This window comes from Megalobrama amblycephala, linkage group LG1 (genome assembly GCF_018812025.1).
Source record: "Megalobrama amblycephala isolate DHTTF-2021 linkage group LG1, ASM1881202v1, whole genome shotgun sequence".
NCBI classification, from domain to species: Eukaryota; Metazoa; Chordata; class Actinopteri; order Cypriniformes; family Xenocyprididae; genus Megalobrama; species Megalobrama amblycephala.
The window spans coordinates 17,944,165-17,956,450 of NC_063044.1; the positions used below are offsets into that span (position 1 = coordinate 17,944,165).

General features: G+C 37.2%; 1 protein-coding gene across 1 annotated transcript in view; it reads left to right on the plus strand.

The window, feature by feature from the left end:
• recql5 (RecQ helicase-like 5) overlaps positions 1-12,286 on the plus strand; it is a 30,857-nt gene extending 18,571 nt beyond the window's left edge. The window contains exons 8-19 of the mRNA XM_048184032.1: positions 4,139-4,360; positions 4,588-4,681; positions 5,990-6,026; positions 6,150-6,208; positions 6,678-6,751; positions 6,956-7,049; positions 7,158-7,298; positions 9,594-10,159; positions 11,249-11,285; positions 11,438-11,659; positions 11,754-11,826; positions 11,921-12,286. Coding sequence (XP_048039989.1) covers positions 4,139-4,360; positions 4,588-4,681; positions 5,990-6,026; positions 6,150-6,208; positions 6,678-6,751; positions 6,956-7,049; positions 7,158-7,298; positions 9,594-10,159; positions 11,249-11,285; positions 11,438-11,659; positions 11,754-11,826; positions 11,921-12,021 — 1,720 coding nt within the window. The 3' untranslated portion in view covers positions 12,022-12,286. The remainder of the gene's footprint in view (positions 1-4,138; positions 4,361-4,587; positions 4,682-5,989; positions 6,027-6,149; positions 6,209-6,677; positions 6,752-6,955; positions 7,050-7,157; positions 7,299-9,593; positions 10,160-11,248; positions 11,286-11,437; positions 11,660-11,753; positions 11,827-11,920) is intronic.

Genomic DNA, 12,286 nt, shown 5'->3' on the forward strand with positions numbered 1-12,286 from the left:
AAATTAGGACATTTGTTTTTCAATATCACACATCAATATTTCTTATATAATATGTTGTTAACCCTCTGGTGCTCCTTGTGTGGAGGTCAAAAAAAAAAAATATATATATTTAATGAATAATTAAATGAATGTACTATATTTTACTTTGATAATATTTTTAAATATATTTTTTATGTTTTTAGGGGATTTTATAGTACTATATTATATTTATGCAGTAGTTATAATCCATTTATTCACTTTTTGAGCATAGATCTGAAAATTAAATTTCCAACTTAAACTGTCGTGAATCTTAATGCTTTGGAGCACAAACTTCAGTATGGTCTCTTTTGAAAAATGATACTTTGCAGATTATTGCTATGATAAATGAACAAAAATACTATTTTCAGTTTTTTTAAATATATATTTTGTCCAATAGGGCTGCACGATTAATCGGACGATTAGAAAAAAAAACATTCAAATCGGGCTTAAACAATTTGGCTTAGTGCGATTATGAAATCGCAAAGCTGCGATTGCTTTTATTATGCACAGCTTGTCAATGAAGTATGGCTCCAAATGCTAATCCATCTGAAAGCACTGCGAGTTTGAGTCGCTTATAATGTGCATTTGAAAAAGCAACATGCATCAAACATCTTTCCAGACATGAGAAGCATTTATTAACATCATGTCCAACAAAAGACAACATTTAATAACATGTTTTTACTCCAAACTCACTTCATAACGACAGCTGAGCGTCCTTCTGTGAGATGATGTGGCTTCTTACACAGAATAACGCAGTCGTGTGTTTATTAGTCATGTTTAATCAAAGTGTTTCAATCTTCTGTTTAGCTACAGTGATGGTATGATGCCCAAAGGGATTTCCTGGAATGAGGCATGTGTTATCTTCAGGGCATATTTGGAGTTTCTGTGCAAGAACGCCCTCTAGCTTCCAGTTGGAGAAGCATTTACTACTGATCACAGAGCCGTAAAGCTCTGACAAGCTGCGCATTAAATAATTGCAGCCTTTGCCAAATTGCGTGCGATAAAATTGCGCTAAATCATGCAGCCCTAATTTACAAATCATGTTTTACTCTTAAACTGCAAGAAAATCAAAGCCATGAAACTAAAAAAAGCTGTGTTCCAAATTTGAGGTTGATGTCTCAAAAAATTAGCTTTCAGTAAGATTTTGTTTTGGCGCAGTACCAAACGTTTCCACTAGATGAAATTCACTTCCCATTCATTTCCAATACAGTAATTTTTGACCGTGAGGAGCACAAGCGTGACTATTTCTTTCCGGACCATTTAACCTTTTCAAATCATGTCCATGATTTGTGTGTGTGTGTGTGTGTGTGTGTTCATATAGCAAGTGCCAAAACCTTTACCAAGTTTCGTACCATTCCGATAAAGTAAATAAATAAAAAATAATAAAAGAGCACTATAGGTTTTTTTTTTTTTTTTTTTGGTTTTTTTCCCAATGTCATGTGTCTCACCCAAGAATCAAAACTAAAAAGACAATGAAGCCTGTTTTAGGACCATACAAATGTTTACAGTAATAGTAATTTGTATTGTATTTTAATTCGTTTTTTATTATTATTATTATTTAAATCAGCATAAATTTGAGACAAAATACTTTACAACCAAAATAATATGTCCTGGATATATTATTAGATTTATATATTTTATTTGAATTGGGTGTAATGTGCCTTATCATCATGAAAATACTGATACAATCACATCTTACATGTACTTACTATAGTAATAACTGTAAATTATACATATGTACAAGCAACTAACCCTAAACTAAATCCTAACCCTACTTATATGTTAAGTACTTGTAGTTAATTATTATTCCTCAGTACTTATTCGTATAATTCCACTGCTACAGCGTCACCTTAAAAAACACAGTTTATTGGATTTTGGCCACATGATCCAGATTCAGTTTATTTACAGTTGGTTATTTGCTCTCTCTGTCAGACAGCTGAGGAAACTTTCACACTTTATAAGTGTGAATATGAGGTTATAAAAGCAACACACTTACAAAACAAAAAAATGGTTTACCATAAAAGTTGCATATGCCTTCAGACATCGAGTGTCTATATTCAGAAAGGAGGAAAACATTGCTCTGTACATGCCTTAAGAGGAAATCACTAATGGGAAAATCGTGGTCAGTATGAGTTGTAGTGTACACTCAGTGTTGGCACAGAGGGTCTTTGTGTGACAGACCATGTAAAAGTGTTTTTTTTTTTTCTGCCTGTCTCTGTGCCTGTACCAGCTATTTCAGACTGTGAAACCTGAAACCCAGAAGCGAGAAGTGCACGTCTCTTTTTTAGAGTAGTGTGTCTGCAGTGTGCACAAGCCGTTATACTTGCAGAAAACACCCTCTGTTCTTCATTCAAAGGGTAATTCACCCCCCCAAAAATATTAAACAAAAGTTATCATTTACCCGATTGACGTTCTTTCTGACATGGAACACAAAGGGTGACAGTTTTCCATACAATGAAATCATACAGTGACCAGCTGGGATGTTTTGTCTAAAAGCTCTGACACACCAAACCCTTGGTCAGTTAACACCAGACCGTCATTGAGCATCAGCCAGCCCAGTTTTTGCAATGTGACCCTGTTGGGGGCTTTTTGGCTGAGTGAGCATGTTGAACAGTTGACAGTTGCCTGTAGTTCTTTTTGAGGGGGGAAACCTGGCAATACAAAGATAAACCAAACAAATATAGAATATAATCTAGTAGCAGTGGTTTTTCTAAAATTAGTACTATTCAACGGCAACATCAGCAGATAAAGTTTCTGAGTGTATCTCTTTAGCCTCGCTTGAGCTCATTGTATTCTCACTGAGATCCTTGAGTTTGTGTCGAACACTTTCAGTCAGTCAGAAAGAGCCTGTTGGCTTTTAATGGTGCTCAAACTTCATTGAAATAAAAATTATGCTTACACATTCTAATTTGTGGGGAACAAAAAAAGGTCTATTATCAATAGTGTAGTGATATACTGCTCACACAGAAGTCACTTTCAAACCAAGAAACTTTCTGTTGGTCAGTGCAGCGTATTCATATGACCAACTTCAATACGAGCAAAATCTGCATGGGAAACTTGACTATTGAAATGACCGGATTTCGCAAGTGAAATTTTGCGGAGCAATTATTTATGTAACTGCATCTTAACATCTTTTGTGTTTCACCAGGGTCTCTGCAGGTCCTTAAAAAGTCTTAAAGTTCCCGTGAACCGGAAGTTGCAAATGTCTTTTCTCCAGTGTTGTGACGTATTTCCAAGTGAAACGGAATATTGAATAGAGGGCAGGGTTTTATTTTAGCGCTCCTCCTCTCCATCTCTCGCTCATAGCAGACTAACGGTTGGCGGGGAAGTGGTTTAAGCGTTTTCAACCCAAGCCGACAAACTGACGTCATCAGAGAAGGAGCGCCATTCCAGACCGGAAGTAACTTTTCAGATTTTGATTAAAGATTACTGAGACAAACAATTTTTTTTTGTGTATTGATTTGCACGGATTAATTGTTCACCACAAGACTAGTAATATGCACTAACAAAGTAAATAGGGTCAGTTTTGAGTTCATGCCAACTTTAAATTCATGTTTAAGGCCATACAAATTTGTGAATATTTAAAATGGTATCGGAAAAGTCTTGTGTAAAAACGTGTCGCTGTTGTGGTTCTACAGGCTCATAGTTTCAGAGCAGTTCACAGTCAATGAATACCGCACATTTATGCCAAGTGATTGCTTATGATGCATTCTATTTGTCCTCAGATGTGTAAAATTCCTAGTTCCCAGTAGGAATTTTTAACTGGAAGTCTGAAACGTCCCTTCAAGTCAGAGTTGCGACTGGTAAACTCCGGGAACTGCAACACCCCCAACTTCATAATCCAATATGGCTGCTCAGTGCGTCAACCATCGTGAAACAGTGCTAAAATATTGTTTATTAGTATTTCTGTTTGTCTGTCTCTCAATAAACTCAGTGATGCACACAGCACTATCCAATTCAAGCTGTGTTGTACAGGGTTTACCAGGGTAACCGCTATATTTCTGTTCAATAAGCGCCACCTTCATTTTCAATTCACAATTAGTGTATATATTATAAAAATTATTATTAATATTTGTTATTATTTGGTTCTTTTAATCGTTTCATCATTCTCCATTTCTAGGTGCAGACATGCCACCATCTCACAGTTTTTTGGCAATCAGAAGCCCAACTGCGCTGGGGCGTGTGACTACTGCCGTGACCCCAAACTAGTCCGCGCTCAGCTGGCAAGAGCAGCCGCCCTCAGCACCAGAACTGGCCCAGCCCAGAGCTCAGGGCCCAGGGGACCGTTCGGCTTCGATCCTGAACTCTACGCTGGAGGCAGGAAGGGCTACGGGTTTGAGAGGTCAGCTGACTTGTTACATAAAGGTGCTCTAAGTGATGTCACGCATTTTTAGGAGGGGAGGGGGGGGAGGAAGGGTCTAGCTAGCCTCTGTTTTGTTTGACAACACTTCGAACGTCAACAGGAAGTTACTCCACCCAGGATCACTTAGAGCACCTTTAAGCAGCATTATGAGTCAGGGCAGTTAGTCTGTGGAGACTGAGAGCTCTTCTGTATATGTGTGTGTACAGATATGATGAGGAATGGGGCAGTGATGAAGATGACTCTGAGAAGAGAAAGAAGGAGTTTGGAAATCTCTTCAAGAAGCAGATGAACCTGAGAAAGGTGAACACATGGCCAGCAGACACACTAGCAAAAGGAGAATCAATGAATCTCATGAAAACTTCTCTAGTTCACATTTCATCACCAAAAATGTCATTACCAAACATGGATGATTGTGGAAGTTGAAAAACATTGAATATTATATAACTAAATATTATATAAGTTTGACAATAAAAACAAGTTGGAAGATATTGTCATGGAAGTAAAAACAATACAAAGTCTATTGGCTGTAATAGTTTGTGGCGTTTTGGTTTCAGCGTTGACAAAAAAAAAAAAAAAAAATGCTTGTAACTAGAATCTTATTGCGTCACAGATGCTTAAGACATACATATAATTCCATTTATTTATTTATTTTCCATTTTTCAGGGTTTTTGAAATTCCTAGTATTCTCATTATATTCTCATTAAATACTGATACACACTAACATTCTAAAGTTTTGGGTTGGTTAGATCTTTTAATGTTTTTGAAAAACATGCTCACCAAGGTTGCATTTAATTGATCAAAAACATATTAAAAACAGTAACATTGTTGCAATGTTATTATAATATATATTAATATATTAATATTATATATAAATATATATTGTTAATATTATTACAATTTAAAATAACTGTTTTCTTCAGTATTTTATTAAGTAATTTATTTCTGTGATGCAAAGCTGAATTTTTTGCATAATTTTCAGTCTTTTGTGTCACATGATCCTTCAGGAATAAATGAAATGGCAGTGAAGTAAACTACTAACATGATGTATGAAAACTATCCTTTAAATTATGTATTTTTCACATTACAGAATGGGATTTTTTTTACCCTACAGTAATGATAATTAGTGTAAATGTGCTTACATTTAATGGCACACAAACACACAAGTACAGTAATACAGTGACATGAGAAACCGCTTAACTCCAGTCTTCCATCGCTTCACCCTCTCGGTCTGAGTCTGTGCCAGAACATTCCTCTCTCTCCTCCACATCTGTTTTCCAGCTGTGTGTTGGAGGCCTCCCCCATAAAGTTGAGCAATCTGCAACTGTACTGAAGGGAGTTCTGCATGATCTTCATTGTTTCTCCTTTGGAGAACATGAAATCATTTACTTTCTTGAAACAAGTTCTGTGTCATATTAAATATGCAGTGAGTTTTACACAGGCAATCACCACTCATATTTCTATACAAATCTAGTCATTTATTATGATTTTACAGTACTAAAGGTAACTTTGATATTTGGGTGGAAACAATGGTTATTGTGAGGAAAATAAAGAGGTTTGAGCATGCTAACCCAATGATCATCAACTTCTCTTTTGTTTGCTTGTTTATAGGGTTCAGATATGGCAAAAGAGACGTTTGTTCCACCAGGTCAGTGCCTGAGTTGTTACATGTGTAATTTTTCATGCTCGGGACATTTTGAGGAAGGTTTTTATTTTTTTTTTTTATTCAATGAATTTGAGAGTGTGCATCACATTGTTGGTGTTTTCTCAGATGATGACTGTGTGTTGAAGGATGCTGCCAGTCAGAGGATCCCCAGACTCACAGTGAAGGTATAATCACCACATCCTGAAAACTGTTTCACACTCACTTGAAATCACAGATAGACAGACAGATAGACTTAAGTATGCACCCATAAGTTATGTTGATGGAAATATATGTCAGTGGTTCAGTATTTTTGTGCACATCTGACATCTCTAAACAAAACATCTGTATCATCAACCTGTTCTGTATCATCATCCACTAATATTAGTCATGTAGTGCTCTCGTTTTATTGCTACGTTTTTTTAATATTAGTGAATTTAATCATCCATAGAAAAAGCAATATGCGACACTGCGTGCCATCCAGTCGAGATAAATCTGTGCTTTGTCATCATGAGTTTCCCAGCGTTCTTTGTTCTGCAAATGACAGTGAGAGATTAGGAGTGCTGCCCTCTACTGGCACAAATGTGCACTGCAGGCCTAAAGTTGTCTCAAACCTTGACATGTTCAACTGTTTGATGTTCTGTGCTTGTGTTTTAGAGCAGAGAGCACTGCCTGTCTCTGCTGCAGGAGTGTCTGAGCAGCCACAGGGGGGCAGCAGAGCTTTCACACAGGTAATGCAGATGTCATGAATGCACCATTAATGTTTTAAAGCTAGATCTCTTTGTATTTCAGTATCCTCCTGAGATGCAGCACATCTCGATTCGTTTTTGCCCGTTGTTGTGGGTTTTTGTCAATCAAAAAAGTAATATATTAAGTGTTGTCTGTAATATTGTAATTTCTGTTATCTCCTTGACTGTTGTTTTCTCCTCATGTAGCTGTGAGGCTCTTGATCAGGCTGTAGAAATAGAGCACGAGATCTTCAGGGCCAGTAAATCTGCAAACCTGTACAAGGCTGCGGTCCTCAAGAGAGTGAGTGATAATGATGCTTCACTGCATCGTAAACTCATCTCATTTAATGCAAATAGTCTTTAATGTAGTGACATGTTACAATAGGAATTCACATATAACCCTCTCCAGGTGTCAGAGATGAAGAAAAGTGCAGCTGCAAGTGTTCCTGAGGAGAAACAGTGTGAATCTACTGAAGCGTCGGCGACCTGCTCTTCATCATCTCAACCTGAACATCTGGGCGGCTTCACTTCAGCCTCTCAAGTCTACTCAGTAAGCCAGTTGCAGTTTGTCTTTACAGACAGATGCAAATGCATGTTTAAAAGTGTGTTAATTGATTGAAAAAAATGTACCAATTAATCACACACAGATTTCTGTAATTACATGCACCTAACCTTTTAAACTTGATAATGTTCAAAATATTTTGAATCTCCAAATTAATGTAGAAACAATATTTTAAATGTGTCACCATGTGGTGATATCCCAACACTCTTGACAGAGGTACTAACATTAAAGTCTTTAATACATAAAGAGAAATACACAAGAGAATACCAGGAGTAACAATCCACACATTAAACAATGAAGATAACTGACAAAAGACGTAACCAGGCAGGAGCTGTGTTCGAAATCGCCCCCTATACCCTCATTCACTATTCCCTACATTTGTCCACCAATATAGTCCACTTAAAGGAGTGAATGAAAACGAGTGAGTGAATTCCGACATTGAGTGCGCCACAATGGCTGCCGCTTTTGTATAGTTGTGCTTGCTGTTTAATAATCATTTGAAACTTTGCAAACTGGCAGCTCCAGTAGTAATTAAAAGATTTAATTTGAACTCTGTCATGGAAACTAGCATGTATAAAACCAAGGAAACCAAAACTAAACACAGCAAGGAAACAGGAACTAAAGGAAATGGAATAGAATTTCAAAAGAAAAGACAACATTACAGAACATAACCATAACAATTTGTTTAATGATATATCTTTTTACTAAGTACTAAGAATGAAGACCAGTATCACCAATACTGATTAAATAGATTAAAACGATAAAGTTATTATAACCATTCAGCATTGCAGGATAATTGAAAGCAGGCCTAAACTTCAAGCTATGAGATTATTTTTGTTTAACAAAGTAAACTAACTTACTAACAAAACTTTTAGGGTAACACTTTACAATAAGGTTCCATTATTTAACGTTAGTTGATGCATTGACTGAGATTAAAGGTGCCATAGAATTAAAAATTGAATTTATCTTGGCATAGTTGAATAACAAGAGTTCAGTACATGGAAATGACATACAGTGAGTCTTAAACACCATTGTTTCCTCCTTCTTATATAAATCTCATTTGTTTAAAAGACCTCTGAAGAACAGGCAAATCTTAACATAACACCGATTGTTACGCAACAGTCGGGATCATTAATATGTACGCCCCCAATATTTGCATATGCCAGCCCATGTTCAAGGCATTAGACAAGGGCAGCCAGTATTAACGTCTGGATGTGCACAGCTGAATCATCAGACTAGGTAAGCAAGCAAGAACAATAGAGAAAAAATGGCAGATGGAGCAATAATAACTGACATGATCCATGATATCATGATATTTTTAGTGATATTTGTAAACTCTTTCTAAATGTTTCGTTAGCATTTTGCTAATGTGCTGTTAAATGTGGTTAAAGTAACCATCGTTTCTTACTGTATTCACGGAGACAAGTCTGTTGTTATTTTCATTTTTTAAACATTTGCAGTCTGTATAATTCATAAACACAACTTCATTCTTTATAAATCTACGGAGCACAGCCTCAAACTCATTCAGAATCAAATGTAAACATCCAAATAAATACTATACTCACATGATCTGATGTATGCATGCAGCATGCGTGACGAACATTTTGTAAAGATCCATTTTGAGGGTTATATTAGCTGTGTGAACTTTGTTTATGCAATGCATTATAGAGTCGCGAGCTCGGGGGCGGGGAATGCGAGGATTTTAAGGGGAAGCAGCCTAAATCGGCGCATATTTAATGATGCCCCAAAATAGGCAGTTAAAAAAATGAATTAAAAAAATCTATGGGGTATTTTGAGCTGAAACTTCACAGACACATTCAGGGGACACCTTAGACTTATATTACATCTTGTGAAAAAGGGTTCTAGGGCACCTTTAACTTTACATTTGATATAGTATTTATTAATCTTTGTTAACATTAGTTAACTTAGTCAACTTATGATTTTAATAGTTGAAATTAACATTTAACTAAGATTAATAAATGTGCTAAACGTTAGTTCATGTTAACTAAATAATTCATTAATGTCAACAAATGGCAACTTACTGTAAAGTGTTAACACTTTAACTAACCATCTCTGCATTCACAACACATTTATCTCCCGTAATACAATATCATTCCAACTAAAACAAGTTTGAAATAATGGCAGGGTGGGACTTTGTTTTTGTTCAATGGGATTCAGTTGGACCATAAAAAGTAAAAACAGAAATTGAAGTTTATCCACAATAAAAGCAGAAACATGATGAAACATGATGAAATAGTCATCGTCTTGTCCTTCACATTCTAGCTGAAGAGGAAGCGTGTAGGCGCTGGATTTCGTGGATCTTCCAGCCTGTTTCAGACAGCTGGAGATCTTTTGAACTCTAAGAAGGAGACTCTCACCACGTACAAAACACCCGGAGACCCTGTCTGTGAGGAAGAGGAGGAGGAAACAGGAAAAACTCAGAAGATGAAAAGCAGTAAAACAACTCCTGCCAGCTCTTCCCCCATCAAAGCCAATACCAGCTCCACTTCCTCCCTGAGCAGCCCAAGTAAAAAACTCACTAAGAAGCAGCAGAAACTAGCAGAATCAGCCAAAGACATGCGCTGTATATCACAGTATTTCGGAAAAAAGCAAGTAGACACCACTCAAGTGAAAGGAGGAAGTGTTAAATCTGAGCCTGAGGAGGAAAGATCTCGCCATCACTCGCCTTCACCAAATCTGACTGACTTCCAAATGATGAATAACATCTCCATGGATGTAGAAAGCATTTCAGAGAATGACGCTACTGTGTATGCGAGTCCCTCTGCAGAAGAGACGCCCAGTCGAGATGAGACGGCCATGGAGTTGACAGCACATCCAGACTTTCAGCGGTATGATGGGAGAAGACATTCTCTTAGAGCAGTTAAGGGTGTATTTAGGGTGTGTTCACACTTGGCAAGTTTGGTTAGATTAAAGCAAACTCTGGTGTGATTGCTCTATTTGTGCGGTAGAGTGCGAACGCTGCCATCCTAACCCTGGTGCACAACGAACAAGTAGACCGAGACCCACCTTTTCTGTTTCCAAATGAATTCTGGTGAGGTTCAACTAAAATATAAACACAACGAGATCGTTCAAGTTATGCTATCCCATCACAAAGTCACGTAGCTTTTTGATGCACATTGAGGAATTTATTCGGTAAATGTGTTCCCATTGTGGTTTATGCACATATTTTCGTATCAGATAAAAGAAGAAAAAAAAAAAATATCTGACTCAATTAAGCGAATACGTTTTTTATGCCAATTTTTAGAACTTATGCGCATTTTGGTGTTTCCATCAATTTTTTTTATTCATTTTTTTTTTAATACTGAGGGGCAGGGTGGCATAATTTGGGCTTATATATTCAGACTTTTTTCTCTTTTAGCCAAAAACAGAAAATGCCATTTTCAGTTGACATTTCAGGGCATCCCTAGCGATACCCCAGAATGTGCATGAAAATAGATGGATGGAACCATAGCTATAGTTGCGATGTTCCCCGTTACAGTTCAGTTCTTGCAGGGCTTCTTGCAGCAGATCTTAGTTTGTGATGGAGGGATTCCTGCCACTGTTTTGACTCCTTCACACATATCAGCTCTTCACAAGTTCTCAGCTGGTAAAAAACCACCATACTGTATTTACACACTTATGAACAATAACCGCATTTAGGCCAACACACAGTATTGCTTTGGATGTTCGACAAAGTCGTTAGTTCTGTCGCCAAATATGCTTCATAAAAGTCGTTTTTTGTTTTGTATCTTTAGGTTTGGTGTTAAAAATGACAATGTGAACGCTAAGCGAACCAGGACTAAAATGTATAATTTTCTTTTTTGGTCCGGATCAAATGAACCAAGAGAATCGAACTACAAGTGTGAACACACCCTAATTCCTCATGGAGGAAATGACTTGAATGTGTTCTGAACTGCTGTTTCTTTTTGTCTAAACAGAGAGAAGTCTGATGGACAACAAAAATCACCAAAACAAGTAACATCACAATTTATTCTTTTTCAAAAGAGTCATATCATGAGAAACATTGACCTTAGGGAAAAAAGCACATGATCCCTTTATCACTTAATTAAGAGCTGATTGACATGTCAGTAGTCATATTTTTTTTTTAATCTACTTCTTTTCCTCAGTCACATGAGGACAGAGCGGCATCTCCTCCTGCGAAACGCAGCCGTGTGATAAAGGACAACAAGAGAGTGACCTTTGACCCTGTGGTGCAGGAGACGAAGTTTGACACAATGAATGGAAATGCGGCTGAGATTTCACCAAAGCCTGTGACACTTAAGGAGGCCGCTGATATTGTGGTCCGATGTCTGGATCCATTCTACAAAAAGGGCAAATTTGCAACGAAGGTGATCATTTACATTCAAATGTAAAGTATGTAAAAAGACAGAGGAATGTACTTTTTATTAGAATGAGTTTCATTTTTAAACCTTTTCCCCCCAGGATTTGTTCAAATCCTTTGCCCGTTTCCTCTCTCATCTTCTTACTGAGGGAAAAACTGTAAAACGAGGCCAAGGTGAGACTATCCTTAACCTCATAAAAATCTAACAACATCATACATTTTTCAAGTGCTGAATTAGCGTTTTGTGATTTCTCATTTCCCTCCACAGTGAAGATGGAAGCAAAGAGCCTCATCAAGGGCTTCTTCAGCAAGATTCAGCGCTGTGAGAGCGAGGCAGACTGGAAACATTTGAAAGTCGAGGGCAGATAGCGATCTCCGTCTTTATGTCCCTTCGTCATCCAAACCTCTGAAGCTCCACCAATCCCTTTCATGTCAGAGATGCCATATGTTTAACAACATGCTGCTGTATATCTCAGGTGTATCGTGAGGGCCTAAGCATACATTGCACATTATTATGAACTGTTTTATGTTTGAAGTCTGGACCGCAATAACTGTTATGTAGCATTAGCTGCTTATAATGCACTTGAACTGTATTGAAAACTACATTAAAGGACAAAAGTGCACAAATGGAAAA